Source organism: Pseudorca crassidens, chromosome 17 (assembly GCF_039906515.1).
Source record: "Pseudorca crassidens isolate mPseCra1 chromosome 17, mPseCra1.hap1, whole genome shotgun sequence".
In the NCBI taxonomy this organism is placed as follows: domain Eukaryota; kingdom Metazoa; phylum Chordata; class Mammalia; order Artiodactyla; family Delphinidae; genus Pseudorca; species Pseudorca crassidens.
The window spans coordinates 38,976,843-38,997,351 of record NC_090312.1 but is presented as its reverse complement, the minus strand read 5'-3'; the positions used below and the strand labels follow the sequence as shown (position 1 = coordinate 38,997,351).

Here is a 20,509-nt window from a genome sequence, read left to right as displayed (position 1 = left end):
TAAAGATTGATATATAGAATATATAAAGAATCCCTACAACTCAACAACAACAAAATAAACAATGCAACTGAAAAATGGTCAAAGAACTCAAATAGACTTTTCTTCAAAGAAGATATATAAATGGCCAATAGGCACATGAAAAGATGCTCAATAGCACTAATCATTAGGGAAATGCAAATCAAAACCACAATAAGCTACCACTTCAAACCCAGTAGGAGAGCTACAATTTAAAAAAAAACAACATAAAATAACAAGTGTTGGTAAGGATGTGGAGAAATTGAAACCCTAGTTCATTGTTGGTGGGGATGTAAAATGGTACAGCTGCTGATCTCATAACATATACAAAAATTAACTCAAAATTAACCAAAAGACCTAAATGTAGGAGCCCAAACTATAAAGTTCTCAGAAGAAAACATAAGGGTAAATCTTTGTGACCTTGGATTTGGCCATGGATTCCCATAGATAAGACATCAAAAGCATAAGCAACAAAGAAAAAATAATTGGACCTCATCAATATTAAAAAACTTTCTGTTTCAAAGGACACTATCAAGGAAAGTGAAAAGATAATCCACAAAATGGGAGAAAATATTTGGAAATCATATATCTGGCAAGGGACTTATACCTAGACTATATAAAGAACACTTACAACGCAATAATAAAAAGACAAATGACTCAATTAAAAATGGGCAAAGGATCTGAATAGACCTTTCTCCAAAGAAGACAAATGGCTAACAAGTACATTGAAAAGATGTTCAACATCACTAGTCATCAGGGATTGCAAATCAAAACCACAGTGATATACCACTTCATACCAAATAATATAGCTATAATCAAAAAGTCAGATAATAACAAGTGTTAGTAAGGATGTAGATAAATCAGAACCCTTTAACACTGCTCATGGAAATATATAATGGTGCAACCACTTTGGAAAACAGTCTGGAAGTTCTTCAAAAAGTTAAGCATGGAATTTCCATTTGACTCAGCAATTCCATGCCGAGGTATATATCCAAGAGAAATGAAAACATATATCCACACAAAAGCTTGTACACAAATTTACATACCAGTATTGTTCATATGACAGCTAAAGGCTGGAGGTAATGATTGTACAACTCAGTGAACTGTACAATTTAAATGAGTGGATTATATGATATGTGAATTATATTTCAATAAGTTGTTATACAAAAATAATTTTAAAAACACAAAGCATTTACATCTTTTTTTTTGCCCAAAGAAATAAAATGTTACAAATGTAACTAGCTCTATTTCAGTCTCTTCTTCCTCCCAGAGATAAGTGACTTTTTTTTCTGAAGTTGATACAAATATATTTCTTTCTTTCCTCGATTTATTTTTATTATCTATTTTGTTTACTCAGTTTTTCTTTTTTTCATCTTCTTCATTTGGACTCTTAACTCATTAGCTTTTTCTGTTTCTTTCTGTCATGCAGATAGGGCTTTACATTTCCCCCTAAGTACACCCTGTTTCAGCTGCCTGCATAGTTTTGGCATGTACAGTTTTCATTGGTATTTAGTTCTAAATATTTTCTGATTATCTCATCATTTTTATCTGAGCCTTATATTATTCAGAGATGTGTTTTTTAATATTTCTAAATGAATGAGGTGTCAATTATCACTTTATTACTAATTTCTAATTTTACTGAGTCGTGGGCAGAAAATACACTGTGTGTATATTAACATTTGCTTTTGACCTATTACACAGTGTAAATTGGAATTTGTTTTGTGACCTGCTGGTGTAGGGTCAAGTTTATAAGTGTTCCATGTATGTTTGAAAATAAAATATTTAAAAGTTGAGTTAATACATTTTATATATCCTTCCTATCTATCTATCTATCTATCCATTCATCTATCTATCTCCATTAAGTCATTGTTCAAATCTTTGATATTCTTACTAAATTTTGTATTGCTTTGTCTATCAATTGCCTAGGGAGGTATGTTAAAAATCTACTCAAACATGTATTTATATATTTTAAGACTATAGTCCTAGGTGTATACAGGATCAGGATGGTTTTATCTTCCCAGCTAATTGTTCCTTTTTTTAAATTTTATTTTTATTTATTTATTTACTTATGTTTATTTTTTATTTATTTATTTTTTGCTTATTAGTCATCCATTTTATACACATCAGTGTACACATGTCAACCCCAATCTCCCAATTCATCACACCCCCCCCCCCCCAGTAATTGTTCCTTTTATCATTAGGTTTTTTCTTTAAAATCTATTTTAGCTGATATTACTGTAGCTGCTTTCTTTTGATATTTGCTACTTTCCACATCACTTTAACATTTCTGCATCATATTTTAGTCAAGTCTCTTATATATAGAAAATAACTAGATTAAAAAAAAAATCCTGAGACTTTCTGTCAGATGGGGAGGTTAGTCCATTTTGTTTATTGTGATTGTAAATATATTTTCCTTTATTTCTATATTTTTTGTGTTTGTAGTTATCTTGCTTTTTCTTTGCTTTCTAGTTTCTCTTTTCCTGAATCCTGTTGAAACGATTGAGTTTTCTTTATTCTTTTCTTTCCCCTACTCTTCTGGCTAGGAAGTTACACATCTTATTTATAGTCTTTCAGTAATTACTGTTAAATGTTTTTAATTCTGAAATAATTATGGACTCACAGTAGGTTACAAAGAAATGTCCAGGTAGGTCCATGAACTCTTCCCCCAGTCCTCCCCTTGATGTTAACATCTTACACAACTACAATCCAACATCTACGGTTCTCTCTATTCTCTCCACGTAGAACTCCGCTTACAAGTATGTTGGACTTTTTAATTCTTGTTTCCTAAAATAGCTCTCATATTTTCCAACTCTATCTCTTTGTACTGAGTTATGGATAATTTCCTCAGATCTATCTTCAAGTTTAGCTTTTCTGGCCTCCTTTTGAATTGAGTCTTTATACATGCCTATCAGTACATATATTAAACTGTACTATAATTATGTTTTACAAGTGCATTTCCCCTCTAGACTATAAACTCCTTGAGGGCAGAGCTATGACTTATCAACTCATCTTTGTAACCCAAATGACTAGTAGAGGTCTTTGGCACAGAGAAGTTGTTTATTAAATGCTATTTGAACTGAAATAGTCTCAGATTGATTATACACTGTCTAGAAATAGTAAATTTTGACCTTTGGCCCTAGGAAGATGTCAAACAGTATTTTATAATCAACTGGGGTTTGAATACAGCAAAAACTCAGTTTCATGAAAGAACAAGCTTGTCCCAGAATTCAGATTTCAACAATTAAGTGTCCACTAGTGTGCAACAGAAAGCTGCCTGCTGGGGCTTCCCTGGTGGCGCAGTTGTTAAGATTCCGCCTGCCAATGCAAGGGACACGGGTTCGAGCCCTGGTCTGGGAAGATCCCACATGCCGCAGAGCAACTAGGCCTATGTGCCACAACTACTCAGCCTGTGCTCTACAGCCCGTAAGCCACAACTACTGAGCCCGCCTGCTACAACTACTGAAGCCTGTGAGCCCATGCTCCACAACAAGAGAAGCCACTGCAATGAGAAGTCCATGCACCACAATGAAGAGTAGCCCCCGCTTGCCGCAACTAGAGAAAGCCCGCACGCAGCAACGAAGACCCAACACAGCCAAAAATAAATAAATAAAAGAAAGCTGCCTGTTGACTTTTGTGTTTTTTGATGCATTGGGTCTTTGTTGCTGCGTGTGGGCTTTCTCTAGTTGCGGCGAGCCGGGGCTACTCTTCATTGCAGTGGCTTCTCTTGTTGCAGAGCACGGGCTCTAGGCGTGTAGGCTTCAGTAGTTGCAGCACGCAGGCTCAGTAGTTGTGGCTCGTGGGCTCTAGAGCGCAGGCTCAGTAGTTGTGGCGCAGGCTTAGATGCTCTGCGGCATGTGGGATCTTCCCGGACCAGGGCTCGAATCCGTGTCCCCTGCATTGGCAGGCAGATTCTTAACTACTGTGCCACCAGGGAAGCCCCTGACTTTTAAAATCTAGTGAATTCATATATACTAAAAAACAGAAATATATAGTATAAAGCAGGTGTCAGGAACAGTTTCCTGCTAATAGGGACATACCTCATTTTATTGTGCTTCACTTTATTGCACCTTGCAGATACTGCATTTTATACAAATTGAAGGTTTGTGGCAACCCTGCATCAAGCAAGTCTATCAGCGTCATTTTTCCAACAGCATTTGCTCACTTTGTGTCTCTGTGTCACATTTTGGTAATTCTTGCAATATTTCAAACTTTTTCATTATCACAGTATTTGTTACGGTGATCTGTTATCAGTGATCTTTGACGGTACTATTGCAAAAAGATTATGACACATTGAAGGCTCAGATGATGGTTAGCATTTCTTAGCAATAAAGTGTTTTTTAATCAATATACCTTGTTTTTTTAGACATGATGCAATATGCAATATAATTGCACATTTAACAGACTACTGTAGGTGTAAATATAACTTTTACATGCACTGGGAAACCAAAAAATTCATGTGACTCACTTTGTTGTGATACTTGCTTTATTGCGGTGGTCTGGAACTGAACGTGCAATATCTCGGAAGTACGCCAGTACACATTATAAACTGGTATACCTTATTGTTCGTTTTTCTGAAAATTTACCTAATTATTCAAGGTTAATTGCATGCTCATTAAATTCATTTGACACATACCTGTAAAGAGTAGTAATTCAGTAAATCCTCATTAATGCCCCTAATTGTTGGGAAGGGAAGGTTCAAATTTGCAATGTTTCTTTAAAAGGGTGGTTTAATTACCTTCAAGGACATAGAGTGACTTGAGGCAAGCATTACTAAATGCTGTTTCCAGTTAGAGGCTCTGGTAAATGTGCTTTAATGACTACAAAATCCTCACCTGCAATCAGAAGTGTCATTTGCATACAGGGAGCAGCCCTTATAAACTTGCCATTTAAATTAAAGACATCTCGTTTACTTCATTACTTTATTCAGAGTGTTATCTGATTTCTAGCATATTAGAATTAGTGGAAACTCAGAGCTTCTCTCTCCCCCGCCCTCTTTTCTCCCCTCCCTGTTGATCTGGAGACTGGTGGTCAGGAAAGAGAACAGAGGGCCAGAGAAGGAAAGTGACTTGTGCAAAGTCACACAGCTAGATAGATACCAGGCAAATTCTGGCCCCAAGGCACCCAGCTCATGTCTGAATCACCATTTCTTCACAGACTGCAATAGGTAACCATCTGGCAAGTCAATGCCAATTTACCACAGTTTTAAAATTAGCAGGATCTGTTTCCTTTTCTCACTGCAAATAAAATAAAGCAAAGATAATAGTTAGAAGGAAAGGTTGCTCCACACCTTAACAATGCAGCTAGAAGTACAGACCAGAGACACAGAAAGATGGCCTTAATTTTTGCCGTGCTCACTCCTGTCAGTGCTGTAGCTCAATTTCTGGCTTTTCCAGGATGGCTTGACAAATAGATGGTAGGAGCCACAGCAAACAATTTATGGAGAATGAGGTTCAAAATATCAGTACTAATGAGTACTAAGGATGTTTTTGTTTTATTTGGAATAACAATCTTATCTCCTACTTTCTGGTGCCAGAATGTTCTTTAGACATTTCACATAAAGTCATTGACCTATAATCCATGGGTGGGGCAGTTTGGCCAGATGGCAATAGGGTATGATAACAGGGATGTGTGGAATTGGTCATAGTCTATCCCAGTTCTGGCTTTGAACTCAACCATATTCCTGGCTCTGCCTTCAAAACATAAATCTGGAATCAAACCCAGTGGAACTAGTACAAAAGAACCAAAAGAACCATAGATTCAGAGCTAGTCTTTTTCTTTTTTTTTTTTTTCTGTACGCGGGCCTCTCACTGTTGTGGCCTGTCCCGTTGTGGAGCACAGGCTCCGGACGCGCAGGCTCAGCGGCCATGGCTCACGGGCCCAGCCGCTCCGCGGCATGTGGGATCTTCCCGGACCGGGGCACGAACCCATGTCCCCTGCATCGGCAGGCGGACTCTCAACCACTGCGCCACCAGGGAAGCCCCAGAGCTAGTCTTGAACACTGTAATAGTCATATTCAACTCACAACTAGAATAATGCTACCTCCTGTTCCAGGCAGTAAAATATCCCTGAACATGGACGTGAGCGATCCAGTTTCGAATACTAGAAATACCATAGGTTAAGTGATTTAGGTCAACTAATCACTGCAGGAATGATCTTAAGAGCCTGAACCTGAAAGGGTATGATATATCTGAGAAATGAACATTCAGGTCACTTCATCTCACAGGAAACTCTTAGGAATGAGCTGGGGTTGTTTTTTATTTGCACCTAGTAAACAGGTAGACACAAATCTACTTCCAGAAAGTTGGGAGGGGATAGGAGGACATCCAAAATCTTGGTGATACATCCTTAAGTTTCTAGGAGTGAAGACTCATAATATGTGCAACTTACTTTCAAATGATACATGACAATATAAAATAAAAAACAGAGGGAGAGAGAGAGAGAACAAACAAATATTTCACAATGTTAACAACTGGTGAATCTCCACGTGAAGGACATATGGTGTTTACTGTATTATTCTTCTTAATTATCTATAGGTTGGAAAATTTTCAAAGTAAGAAGTTAAAAAATTCTGCTTTATTGACTCAATGAAATTAAAGAGAATATGGATTCATTGAAAAAGAGTTAAAAGAGGAGATGATAACAGGGAAAGAAATAAAAGCAAGAAATAAAAAGGAAGCTGGCTGAACCAAGGAAAGAGACTAAGTAGAAAAATAAAACCACTGCACAGCTTAAAACCACACGTAGACACTGCTTGGGAAAAACACACAAGGTGGAGGAAAAGGACATAAAATGGAAGTGATCAGAGAGAAGATGGTAGACATGGGAGACAGACAACTCGAAGCCCACACCAGAAGCTAGTCACTCAGTCATGCACCCATTTGGTATTTATTTAGTAACTGCTAAATATTAGGTCCTATTTCAGGAACTAAGGATGCAAAGTATCCTCGATAAGCTCAGAAGAGGTAGAAAAAGTGACCAATAACAGACTACCACCTGTGACATCTATAATAGAGGTATGTTCTATAGAACCCATGGGAACAGAAGGGACAAAGTACAAATCTGCCTAGGTTGGAGAGTATGTTAGCTTCCTGTGACTGCTGTAACAAATTAACACAAACTGGTGGCTTAAAACCACAGAAATTTATTCTCTCACCGTTCTGGAGCCCAGAAGCCCCAAATCAATTTCACTGGGGTGAAATCAAGATGGCAGGGCCCACATACCAAGAAGTTCAGTTGCTAGTTCATAGGGTATGCATATGTCTGGGTTTTATAATTACTCACAAAGATTCTTCCAAAATGTTATATAGAAGTAAATAACATTTCCAGGTGCCTCTCTCCCCCTCCAACACTTGGTGTCTTGGTATTGTAATTTTTTTTAAGTTTAGCTATTCTAGAGAACCTCCCATCTCATTATGGTTTAAATTTCCATTTTTATAATGACCAATGATGTTGAACCTTCAGATCATCTTATAAACCACTTGGCTCTCCTGTTTCATTAAATGTTTTTCCAGACTGTCCAATTTTTAATTGACGGTGGCAGTCTTTTTGTACTTGACGTGTAAGAGTACTTTATCCCCAATATGATTTCTTTTTGAATATATGCATTCTGTACAACTTTTCTCACTCTGTGTCTTGCCTCTTTTTGCATAGAAACTTTTAAGTAATAAACGGACTTAAATATACTCTATTGATAAAGTAAACTTATTGATCCTTAACTTTATGTGTGGTACCCTTTATATCTGGGTTAAAAGGTCATGAGAAAACTTCCTACATTTTTTTCTAGAAGCCTTATTTTAAAATAACATTTTGCATACAGGTGCACAGACTGGAACTTGTTTGCCTATACTGTGATATAAGGCTCTTTCGCTGTTTCCAATTTACTGTTTACCTAATCTGTTTAGTTATTAATTTCAGTCATTAAAATTTTTATTTCAAGGATTAAAGAAAAAAAATGGCAGGGACACACTCTCTCTAGAGGCTTCAAGGGAGAATCCATTCCTTGCCTCCCCCAGTTTCTGGTGGCTGCTGACATATCCTTGGATTATGGTTCTATCACTCTAATCTCTGTCTCTGTGGCCACATTGCCTTCCTCTTCCATATGAAATCTCCCTGGGTCTTCCTCTTATAAAAAGATACATGTGACGGCATTTAGGGTCCATCCAGATAATCCAGGATAATCATCCCACCTCAAGATCTTTAACTTTAATCACATCTGCACGACTCCAGTACAGCTGGACTGGAGAGGCAGGCAGGAGGCTTTTCGTGCCATGGATCTGCTGGTGGTGCTATAACATGCAGGACTCTAAACCAGAGAATGTTAGGTCCAGCCGTGACTCTTATAAGACTCATCCTGGCTACAGTGTGGAGGATGGACTAGGAGGGAGCAAGACAGGGAATAGGAAAACCAATTAGGAGACACTTCGGGATCTCGGAGAAGAAGTAGGGGAAATGTGGAGAGTTAATTACAACAGGGCCATAGAGGAACAATATTCATATTCATCGCAGCAAACATTGGAGGCAACCTGAAATATGAAATGCTTTTTAGATTACCGAATGGGTTGGACTATTCTTACCACTAATCTCCTTTGCCCTTGTAGATAATTACGTTGTCTGCAATACTAACCCAAGCTAAGTTAAAACTATAATCCCATACGTGAAAAAGAAGAAAGAAAAATTTTCAGTCAGGAACAGAGTTTTAATTTGTTATCTTGGTTTTTGTATGTTATACGGTTATTGCCTTTCTATCCTGAGAAACTCTCATGACACTGGATCCAAATCTGGTGATTTAGAGCCAACAGAACAGGTCAGGGTTACATACCACAGTATATCGTTGCTATTCTACAAGCTGTCCCATGCCAATTTTTAATCAACCTTAAAACCTAGGCAGAAAAGCCCAACATATTGCCTTTCCATACAATTAAGCACTATTACATTTTGTCTTTTACTCGGGAACACATTTACTTACATAACCGTACATTCATTATTTTAAAAAACCGAACTCCATTAAGGATAAGCCTTACTAAGCTTACTAAGAAGCCACCATGTTTTTTTGCTTTTGAGAAATTTAAGTTGCAGCAGAGCAAATTTATGGGAAAAATTTAATAAGACATCCTTTGGGGGCTTTTAACACTTGGTTAAAAGGAGAGCAACAATAGTTAAGGAAGGTGTGATATCACTTAAGGAAATCTTAAACTTGGTTCTATTACAAAACAAATCAACCCCGTTTAACATTGGAAAGGCGAATCTTTGAAACAAGGACAGACATGCTGAACACAAAGAATGCGATTGTTTGCATCCAGATTAAGATGAGGTCCCCTTACTTTCAAATTTTTCAAGAACATATTCATAATAATAATTTAAAAAATCTGTCATCTTCTGTTTCCAAAGAAGCAGGATTGCAGGCTGCCTCTCGCAGGGCCAGCCCAGGGTTTGCGAAAGGCTTCCTACCCTAAAGTTGGAAACTTGGGACCTCACTGAATGACAGTTCTTTCCCCAACACCTGCTTAGGTTTCAAGAGTACATGTCCGTTTTGAGAGCAATGCCTGCCTTGCACTCTGGCCGTATTTTGCCAGCTCCATCCTCCTGGAGACTGAACTCTAGTGTCTATGTCAGGCCCCAGCCACTGGGTGAATTTGTGCCTCGATATGGGGGAGGGATCATGACATTGCCACTCACTGACCTGCCAGGCCACCCACCAGATCAGATCTTTCTGACGTCAAGGCAGGAATCAAGTTCAAATTTTCTCCTCTGGGACACTGTGACTTGGACTCTTCATTGCCTCTAAAGGGTCAGTCCTCATAGCCAAGGTAATTTCCCCCATTCCTGGCAAAATTCTCGCATCCCACTGGTCCAGCAGGCAGGTTCTAGCATACTTTATGATCATCCCACATATGATACCCCTAGGACTCATTGATGGTGACTGTGATTTGGGTCTGCAAGTATAGCTTAAAAGACTAATAAAATGCTGCACATGGAACTCAGAATTATTCTCTATTTTACGGCTGTGGCAGCTGCTTGTAACATGAGGTCTGCTCGTACCTTGCTCACAAACAATCACTCATTTCTCCACTGCTGTGACTCAGGCGGCCATATCCAAAGGTACATCACACTATTTCCTCTTCTGCTTTGGCTCTCTTTATTTACAATTACATAACTGTACTATGTTAGTCCTGGAAGCACAATGGAAGCAATCCATCAGATTATATAAGCAAGGGTAGCTTCACACCAGCCCTTCAAATGTTGTTTTTCAAGTATTTCAGAAGCAGTCTCTCTATCTCACTTTCACACATACACATTGTACGTTGTATAATGTACACGTGATATAATTTATGTATATCACACGCGTATGTATGGCTACGGTTTGAGGACGCAGTCCCTGTTTTCCGATTTGTTTGATATCACTACCCAACACTGTTCTGTTGAGAAGGACCCTCTGCTTGTGATTTTTATTGAGTGGAATGTTGGTTGCATTTTGGGTCCTCATTGTCAATTAGCTGATCAAGATTAATGTGGGCTGTGACAAGAGGGAACATAGTGCTGCTGTCTCCCAAACAGCCCCAGAACAACCAGAGCCCTGCAAGTCCAAAGGCTGAAGAAGAAATAAAGACCCCCCGGAATTCACGGGATTCTCCTCAAGCTTGAATGACATACCAGCAATGCTGACATGGCTGGTGTGGACCCAGAGTTCTTCCGGCCTTCCACGTCATCCAGACTGATTAATTTCCTCTATTACTTAAGCCAGTTAATGTTAGGTTTCCTGTGACTCGAAAACCAAAGTCTCCTAACTTACAAAGCATTCTTGGTAGGGAAGCCAAGTTCAAAAGCCAGAAGAGAGATGGACTCCCGTTGCAAGCTAAAGAAGTCAGGCCAGGGGTCCAAGTTACTGAAAGGAGAAAATTTGAGAGGTGCCGAGAAGGTGAGGGGATGGCTTAGGAAACAAGAGCTGGGGCTGTTGGCAGGCCTCAAGACGACCTGCCATGGCCAGGGTGGGTCTCTGAAGGAGTCACGCCAGGACAAACGCAATATTTGGTGGTGTGGAGCTCATGACTAAACATCTGCTAGCCTGTGTTTACACGAGCCTGTATTTACTCCGTGTCTCCCGATGGGTGCCAAAGATGACAGGAGACCATGCTGGGAGTGACCAAGGACCAGGCAAGTGACAAGGTGAAGCAAACGTACAGGTAGGTACATGCTGAGAATTATGTGGAGGGGAAGTGGAGTGTTATCTGCCAGCCTCCAGGCAATTAGGACACTCTGGTGTACCAGGAGAGACCGGCCAAGAGCTCTGACTTTATGTAAAATGTAATTCTGTTGGACGGAACACGTGGGGTAGGTTAGAAAAGATGTAAACTGAATAGAGGAATGTTGGACCTTCGGAAAACAAAAAACACTCAAGCTAAAATAAATAGCATTTAAGCCTTAACGCTAACACGGCATGAGCCTTCCCAAGCTGGGGTGCTGGTCCTGCTTGGGTGGTTAAACTATAGTCAATGTCTGAAGACGTCATCACACTACTGCCACCAAAACCTGTCAGCTGTTCCCAGGGCTACACACCCATCCACCCCAACCCTGAATTCTGGAAAGTGGCATCAGACATGGGAGGAATCTTCACCTTAGTACTTCAAGATAACAAGTGTTCCAATTAGGAAATTACTGCAATCAGGAAGTGTTCTGTAATGTGATTATGTTTGGAGAGTGAAGGGGAGGCAAACATCAAAGGGAGTGAGGAAGGCAGTGGATGTAGAGAAATCAGTGGTTTTAGATTAAAGAAAACAGAATTACATCACATAACTGACATGATTTCTCTTATTTCCATTTATAATGAGTTAAATACAATAATTATTAATTATTAGAAATATATATTTTATGACATTTCCTATAATATAGGTTGACTGTAATACTTCTAATAATAGCTAGTGTTTACTGAGTGCTTTCTATGTGTCTGGAACTATTTGATATACATTATCTTATTTTATTCCTACATCAACTTTATAAGGTATGTAGTGTTATTACCATTTCAATAGAGAAAGACAAGGTTTGGAGAAATTAAGAAAATTGCCAACGCACCTAGCAAAGAAGCTGAGCTTTTTAGACCACACTATCCTTGAACAAAAAGGATAGCTTAGGGGAATGTCATCCTTTCCATGGTAAACTCTCAAATGCCACTTTGAACAATCACCAACATTTTAAAAAGAAATTGTTTAAACAATTCTCCTAAGGAAACAAAATGAATATGGCATACCACTTCCCACACCATCTGGGTAAAACATGCAAGTTGAACAGTCATAGCAATCCTAATATTTTTTAACATCTTAAAATTGTAGAATATAATAGATACAGGCAACTGTAAAGAAAATGATATAGATGAACAATTTACTAAAATGAATTATTATAAGGCCAATACCCTCATAACAGCAACCAGATCAAGAAACAGAAATTGGGCGCCCACCCAAAGACCTCCCTTTGCCTCATCCCATCCCAGCCTCTCCCTTCCCCAAGGAAACACTGGCCTGACTCCATGGCAATCACTTCCTTGCTTTTCTCTATAGTTTTATGACCCAAGTGTGCATCCCTAAACACTGTGAACGAAGGCTGTCTTTTTTCCTAATAGGTCTTTTAGGTGTATTTTAATCTACAGGTTCTCCCTCTATCCTTTTTTTTTTTTCCCTTGTAAAAACGATTTTTGAAGAAACCGAGCCACAGAAACCTGTAAACTGAAGTTTCCCACAGCCTGAACTTAGCTGATTGCATTAATGCAAATATTATAGCTGGTTAGTATAAATCAAGCCGTAAAGAGGATATCAGGTAGATTTAAAGGCAAACACGTGGTGTGACAAATTCACAACAGCATTAAGAGTCTGTTCCTCTAATAAGGACCATGGGATGATGATGATGATAATGATTAAAAAAGCTTTGATACAGTTGCTGTGAGGTAATCATTTTCTTCCTTCCTTCTTTTTGCTGCCTTATACATATATCTCGAAGAAAATGTAGTAAAGGGAAAATGCCATGTTGGATACATAAGGATGGCAAAAAAGAAAAAAAAAAGAAAAAGAAAAAGAAAGAAAGGTCAGTAAGTATAAACAAAACAAAAAAGGGATTTTTCTTGGGAAGGAAATGGAAAGGACCAGCAACCTCTACCTGGCCCTTTGGTTATTTGTAAGTTTTGGCACTTTTCTTTCTCTAAGAGGCAATCAGATGCAGCGACCAGCAGAAAGGAGATAAACGGTAGCAAAGCAAAATCAATAAAAGGGCAATATAAAACTCAATGTGATTTTTCTTTAGTACAGTGAGGCAAGCCATATTCATTTTCTCCTACCACGTTCTTTTCAAGCCTTAGTTTCTAAGCAATGGCCTTCAGGCATGGAATAAAAATAGCTTTGCAGTTAAATCTACTTGCTGTAAGATCCGGGGGCAAGTTATTTAACACAAGTTTCCTTACATGAACAGTGAGGATAATATGTACCTTACGAGGTTGTTCGGGGCTCCAATGAGATAATAGCTATAAAGTGTCACATAGTAAATGCGTAACAAATGTCTCTTCGATTCGCCTCTTCCCTGCCAAGTTGTATCAATTTTCCTCTAAATATGTTGACTTTAAAAATTCAAGCCATTGAACATCAAAAGTTCAAATAAAGGACATTAAAAAAATCTAAATTTTTCATTTCACCCTATGCAGAATAAACCTTTCTGACAGTGTCTTTGTGAATTTAGATATTTAGCAACATGGATAAACTTAAAGAAACAGCCACAAAACCCCTCTTCCACAATATTCCCACGTTCATCCTTTCCTGTCCATTCCCTCTACAGCCTTGCCGGATTGGCACTTATTTATTCAACCAGATAGCATGAAAGAGTCTGGGGATCTTCTATTCTAAGCCTAATTTTACCAGTAAGGAAAACTGAAGCCCAGTGTGACGCCCACGTGAACTCTGCTAGTGGACAGCAGAAACTAGACAACAGCCTCTAACGCTGGTTGCAAATTAAGTGCCTACAAGGCGAGTAGGTAAAAGAGATGAGAGCAAAGAGAGGGGCCTAAGTGGGGAGCACGGTTGTTCTAAACAGTGAACTCCCCCTCACGGTTATCACGTGCGAAAGAGGGCCAAGTTGCTAGTACTTCTAATATTTAAACAGTTCATGGAAACTTGAAACCTTATATATAATCTACTCATTTTTAAACACTGGCAATGTATTAAACATTTTCTAAACCTCTCTGCAGTTTGACACAAGATACGTCTACGGGCTGGATTCGGTCCATAGCTAGCCAGTTAGAGGCCTCTGCATCCTGCTAACCCTAATTTGTGTGTTCGTTTTTTTTCTTTTGGCTGCGTTGGGTCTTCGTTGCTGCACGTGGGCTTTCTCTAGTTGTGGCAAGTGGGGGCGGAGCACAGGCTCTAGGTGCGTGGGCTCCAGTAGTTGTGGCTCACGGGCTCTAGAACACCGGCTCAGCAGTTGTGGCGCACGGGCTCAGTTGCTCCGTGGCATGTGGGATCTTCCCGGACCAGGGCTCAAACCCATGTCCCCTTCACTGGCAGGTGGATTCTTAACCACCGAGCCACCATGGAAGTCCCTGACCCTAATTTAAATGTCTTTAATTTGCTTTGATCCTTTTACTCCCTCTTTGAAAAACCTTCAATGGCTCCCCACTGTCTACCAGATTTAGTCCAAACTTCTTTACCTGTTGTCCTTCATGGCAATCCATGACAATATCTAAGACCCGAAACTGTATTTCCACCTTCCAGTCAGTATCAGTTTTCCACTGCAACCAGAATGGCCACTGACTTCTACTCTAGGTACAAAAATGTTCAGAAGGCCACCTGCTCAGACAGCGTGGGCTGCTCCTTGGTCTCCCGACTTTTCCCTTTCTTGGAATGCTTTCCACCTCTGACTCCCATCAATGAAACTCTGTCTTTAGGTGTCCAGCTCAAATACTACCTCTCCACAAAACATCCTTGATGGCCCCTGCTAAAACCCTCCTTGCTCTGAATTCCCAAAGGACTTTATATTCTTCACACGACACTTAAAACATACTGCCTTGTTTCACAGTTACCCGCATAGCTCATTTCCCCAAGCACCTAATAACATTCGGAAGGAAGGAAGGTGTTGAGTCTAAAGACTATGTTGAATATCCCACAGTGATCTGTACAAAGCACGGAGCTCAGTAACCATCTTAGAAACATTATTTTTTATACTGAAAACTTGTGGATGAAACATAAAGAAAATACCTTTGTAGAACTTTACTGCATCTATACTTGTATGGGTAGACTCCTAAAAGATGCAGATGGAGCAAAGGCCTCCCTTCCCTGATTCCCTAAAACATTTTCCCCACTGAACTTCTACTTCCTACTTGTTTTGGGATTTCTTCCTCTAGAAGCACTCACATCTTTGCCTTAGACGACACTGATTCTAAGCGGGCACTGTTAAATATTCATCTGTCACCTGAATGTGTTTCAGGGAAGTTGGTCTTTTTCTGTGAGTAAGGTTAATTTATCAGATCTCATGGTTGTCTCTTGGAAAGACACAGAAAGCTGGGCTATCAGTGAACAGACACTGTTCAAACATTTCAGTAGTGATAAAACTTATTAAATCCTGGCTATCCAGCAATCAAGGTTAGTTTCAAGTCCTAAACTTTCATCTCTTATTTTGTTTTCCTGGAGCCACTCCCATTTTCAGCCATCTGTATTCAGTTAGTGTCCAAAAATAAAAGAAAAATTAGATTCCATTTTATTTCTACTGGCCTGCCCAGCACTAGAGGCACTCAATAAAATGTTTGCTGAATGAATTTTTAAAAATCAATTTTTACTTTTGCTTAAAAACAAATGCAGTCGCTGAAAGGATAAAATACCATAATCTTATAAGATAGTCTAAGTTTGCATAATAATGGGAAAAGCTGATATAGTCTTACCTCAAACTAGCTATGCTTGGGTGTCAGCTGAGTAGTTTCAATTAGCATATCCTGGATACACCCTTTCTAACCTGTACAATTCTATATTGTCAAAGGCAAGTTAAGCCTTGCAAACATAAAGTTAAATTCTCACATTTATGTCACGTGATAAGCTGTGTTTGGTGTCAGAGAGCCAAGATGATCTTGAATTCCAGGAAACATTAAAGAAAACTAATGACTGCAGGGGTTTCCACTCTGCAAACAATGTTTTCTCCTGTTTTGGATGATGCCATGGTAGGTCACATTTACTCTTTAATTCCTTTACCAAAAGACAAAATATCATTCTTAAACTTTTATTGGGAGTGCTTCTAGCATAAGCATATTATAATATGCTTTATAACATATGCTAGCATAAGCATAGTGTAACAGATATGCTCAAAGAACTTCCCATAAAAAGCAATTCTTGTCTTTGTAACTCCTGTGGGTGGAAGCAAGGAGAAATGGAATCCAATAGGCTCTGTGCCCCCATTTTTCCTATTTTAGTATGTTTTGTGGTAAAACAGACTCAGAGTGATACTGTCTCCTCTGTTGAATACTAATAACGTGAACATGCTTGTTTTGTCTTTATATAAGTAAATTATCTTCCGTGTTGGTTTTGAAAACAAAATTTTAACATTTCAGAAACTAACATTCGAAACACTTTTCAAGCATAAAAGGCTTCTAGGCCTTTGATTATTGGTAAAATCCCTGATGTAGAACAACAGCAACAAATATTTTATAATTATATTGTTGTAAAATAAAAAGAACCATTGATTTGTTAAAGAACAAGAACAAAGCAACACCCATATGAAAAGAGAAGGAAGCTTGGAATCGACCATATCAAGATCACTTGCACCCACTAGAAAGAACAGAAATACGGCTAGAGGAAGGGCTTTTTTTCTGATCTTAAACCAAGCCCCAAATAAATGGGCAGCTCTAATCCTCTTTGATTCTGTTAAACGTGTATTTCCAGCGTACATGCACGTTGTTGAGGCTCTCGACGTTTCCCCAAAGGGCCGGTGAAAAAGGAGTCTGGCAATCGCAAGCTGAGAGCACCAGCGATCCTCTCGCCGCAATGGAAGAGCTGTGCTGACACACTGGGGACTCACACACACGCACACGCTCAGAGCATCCGCACAGAGGTGACATTTGGCGGCCCTTAACGAGTTCTCTGATTCGGGGAACAGAGTGTCACTTATTTTTTTTGAACTGTAAAATGATCCTGGCGGGTGGGGGGGCGGATATGGGTGGAGGAGATTCGCCCCGCACTCCTAGAATCATTCCGGGAGAAGAAGGCGGATTCAGGCCGGAGAGGCGGGACGGTTGGGGCCCCAGAGGCCCGTGACCGCAGACCTGTGCGACCCGCTCCCAGGGATCGATGCCCAGGAGAGGCAGACCAGGGCTTCCCGCTCTCCCAAACGAGGGGCAGTGAAGTCAATGTGTGGTAACATCATGTCAGCTCTGCCCCACTTGGACAGCGCGGTGTCCTTCTGAGAGTCGACGGGAGAGCGGCCGAGGAGCCGGAGGCGCCGCGGCACCACCCCGGTCCCCACCAGGCGGCGGGGCGGCCGGCCCTTACCTGGTTCCGGCGGTACCAAGCGCCCGACAGGGAGCCATTGCCGGCGCCCAGCGCCCCGTACGTGAGGTTCCGGGACAGCTCGTCCAGGGCGGCCGAGGCGGCGGCTCCGGGGCCCCTGGGCGGAGGCGCCGCCATTAGCTCTCGCTCCCCGCGCTGGGACTCGGGCTCCCGCCTCCTCCCGGCCCGGCCGCACAGCACGGCGCCACGAAGGAGGCGCGCCCTGCGGAGGCCGCGCCCGGGCCGCGCCGCAGCCACTTCCTGCTCGGTGCCCGGGCGAGGCGGGCGCGCCTGGGCCACCTGGCTCCCGCCCCCGCGCGGCGCCAGGTTCCCGGAGGAGCCCCGCGCTCTGCGGCCTCCCGGGGCGTCTCGGCTCGCTCCGCATCGTCCCGCCGCCGGGCACGGGCGAGCAGAGGCCTCATGGGCCCGAAGAGGGAGAAGAGCCGCGCCCCTCTGCGCGCCGGGTCCGCACCTGTCGGGGCCAAAGCCCTTCCAGCCCCAGCGGCGCGGAGTCAACACTTATCGAAGTGAATAGGTGTGAAAGGAGACATTGGCGAACCCAAAGCAGCCACCTTCACTCCGCCTGTACCTGGCAATCCAGCTCTCTATCTCAGATGCAGTGTTTCTCACTTGTATTTTTAAAATGGTTCGCATATGGAAAAGTCCCGAGTTCCCGGAAAATATTGTAAGCGACACGAGAATAAAGATCGGAGAGATTAAATCTCAGTGCCAACACTTGATAGAGCCTTAGCAAATATTCCTAGAATGAAAGAAGGACTCTCCAGTGGTAGCTGGAGGACCCTGACGTGTTTTGGGGATTGGATGGGGTTTCCTTCAGATGGAACCAGAAGGACATGCTGAAAAGTTGCCAGCCACTGCATATAAGAATTTAGGTTGGGAGATAATTGTTAATGGTCTTAAGGAACTCTAGCCAGATGTTCTGGTTTTATCTGTATTCAAATTCTACTGCGTTACTACAGATGATGTTAAGTACCTCTCACCTTGAGCACTCTGTGATTCTGTATTGTTGCCTGAAGCCCTGGAACTTGCAGTTCTTTGTTCGCACGATGCTGAGCTTGTTCTTAAATAATGTGCTATGACTGCCATGACTTCATGAAACAGAGACCTTCAAGAAGAGAGAATTGCTGCCTAGCGGGGAACAGCGAGAAATGTTCTTAGGGAAATGTGCAAATGAGAGAAGAAAATGAGAAAAAAATCATTTCAGATAGAGAAAAAATAAGACATCTCCGAGATTGTATAGTTTCTTGCTGGAGCACCCAAAATGTTCAGTGAACAGTTAATATGGTAGCTATTTCCAATTTTATGGCTCATTTATTTCAAATAAGTATCTGAAGGAAAAACTGTCTATTTTTAATATTTTCTGTAACATTATATTACATTGTATATTGGAGGCTTTATTAATGCTTCTTTCCTTGAGATGGTGTAGGGTACAAGGAACAGAATATCCAAGTAAAAGTGGCTTGAACAATAAGCATCTGTTATCTCCAAAGGGAAGGTGGCTCTGTGTGGTTCTATGACGTCGTCACCTCCATCTTTCTGCTCTGCCATCTCTGAGGTATTGGCCTTGTCCCTATTCGCGGTGGCAGCTCCAGGCATTACATGCAAACACGATCATATTTAGAAAAGAAGCGGGGCTTTTCTTCTTACGCATCTTTTTATTAGAGAGGGAAACCTTTTCCAGAATCCCCTTAGCAACCTCTCCCACCAGGTCCCATTAGCCAGGACTGGGTCACATGCCCGTATTCTACCTGCCAGGGAGGCTGGGAAAGTGATTGTCAGGCATTTCCAGCCTTCGGAGTGGGAGGCGAGCTCTGCCAGCAGGGAAAAACCGGGCTGGGGTAGGAGGGCACCACCGGCAGAGCTTGTCACAGCCAGTCTTTAGGGTATTCTATCACCCATATTGTAACCAGTCATACAGTCTGTAATGAGCAAAATAATAAACGGTTTGTGTTACTTTCCTGTTTTTTTTTTTTTTTTTTTTTTTTTTTTTTTTTTTTTTTTTTTGCGGTACGCGGGCCTCTCACTGTTGCGGCTTCTCCCGTTGCGGAGCACAGGCTCCGGACGCGCAGGCTCAGCGGCCATGGCTCACGGGCCTAGCTGCTTCGCGGCACGTGGGATCTTCCCGGCCCGGGGCACGAACTCGTGTCCCCTGCATCGGCAGGCGGACTCTCAACCACTGCGCCCCCAGGGAAGCCCCGTACTTTCCTATTTAAAAGACTTCCAAACCTGCTCACTGATGCATATGCTCACTGATCATAAAGGGTCAATATGAGACCCTTTATGATCTGGCCCACATTCAGCTCATTCCCATTTTTAAATTAAAAATCATTTTCAGTTTCTTGGCATTTGTTTAAAAACCTTTAATTTTGGAGGAAGATGGCACTCGGTGCAGAATAGGTATGATGTCTAGCCTGGGATGCGCTATTCTCCAGATTCCAAGGTGTCGCTGCTGTTGCTGTGACTGTCGTAGCGTGTGCGGGTAGTTGAAACAAAGAATTCGTGACCAGTGTTCCTTCCCACACAGTTCACAAGGAGGCGGCAGGAAGGCCATGTGAGCTATTTTGGTCCCAGCAGTGTAGGCAGAGCTGGAGGCTGTTCCGGGCATTGTGATGGCCTCTGCCTTTTGCAGGGTTTCTTCAGTGGATATTCTGTTCACTTTACAAGATGCCCAAAGCCTTTGATCAATCTTCTGTCCTCAACTCTGGAACGGTGGAGGTCTGCCTTCCTCAGTTAATTCAAAGAATTCTATTCTGGGGCACATCATTTGAAGCTCAACTTCACTGCGAACTTCGAGAGCAGGGTTACATTTTGCTTGGGATCACTCTCTTGCAGTCTCCACGAAATAGGTGTTGTTTTTTTTCTTAAGTTGAGAATTATGTTTTATTTTTTTAAGTCTTTATTGAATTTGCTACAATATTGCTTCTGTTTTATGTTTTGTGGCCCCGAGTCATGTGGGGTCTTAGCTCCCAGCACCC

General features: G+C 41.3%; 1 protein-coding gene across 4 annotated transcripts in view; it reads right to left on the bottom strand.

The window, feature by feature from the left end:
- Nucleotides 1-17,948, bottom strand: part of NIPAL2 (NIPA like domain containing 2) — a 73,593-nt gene extending 55,645 nt beyond the window's left edge. The window contains exon 1 of one of the 4 annotated variants that reach the window (XR_010936256.1): nt 17,517-17,948. Coding sequence is in view for 3 of the 4 variants with exons in the window: in XM_067711663.1 (XP_067567764.1) it covers nt 17,517-17,898 (382 nt within the window). In the remaining variant the exon portion in view is untranslated. The remainder of the gene's footprint in view (nt 1-17,516) is intronic. The other 3 variants (XM_067711663.1, XM_067711665.1, XM_067711664.1) reach the window with 3 other exon arrangements.
- Nucleotides 17,949-20,509: the final 2,561 nt, after the last annotated feature.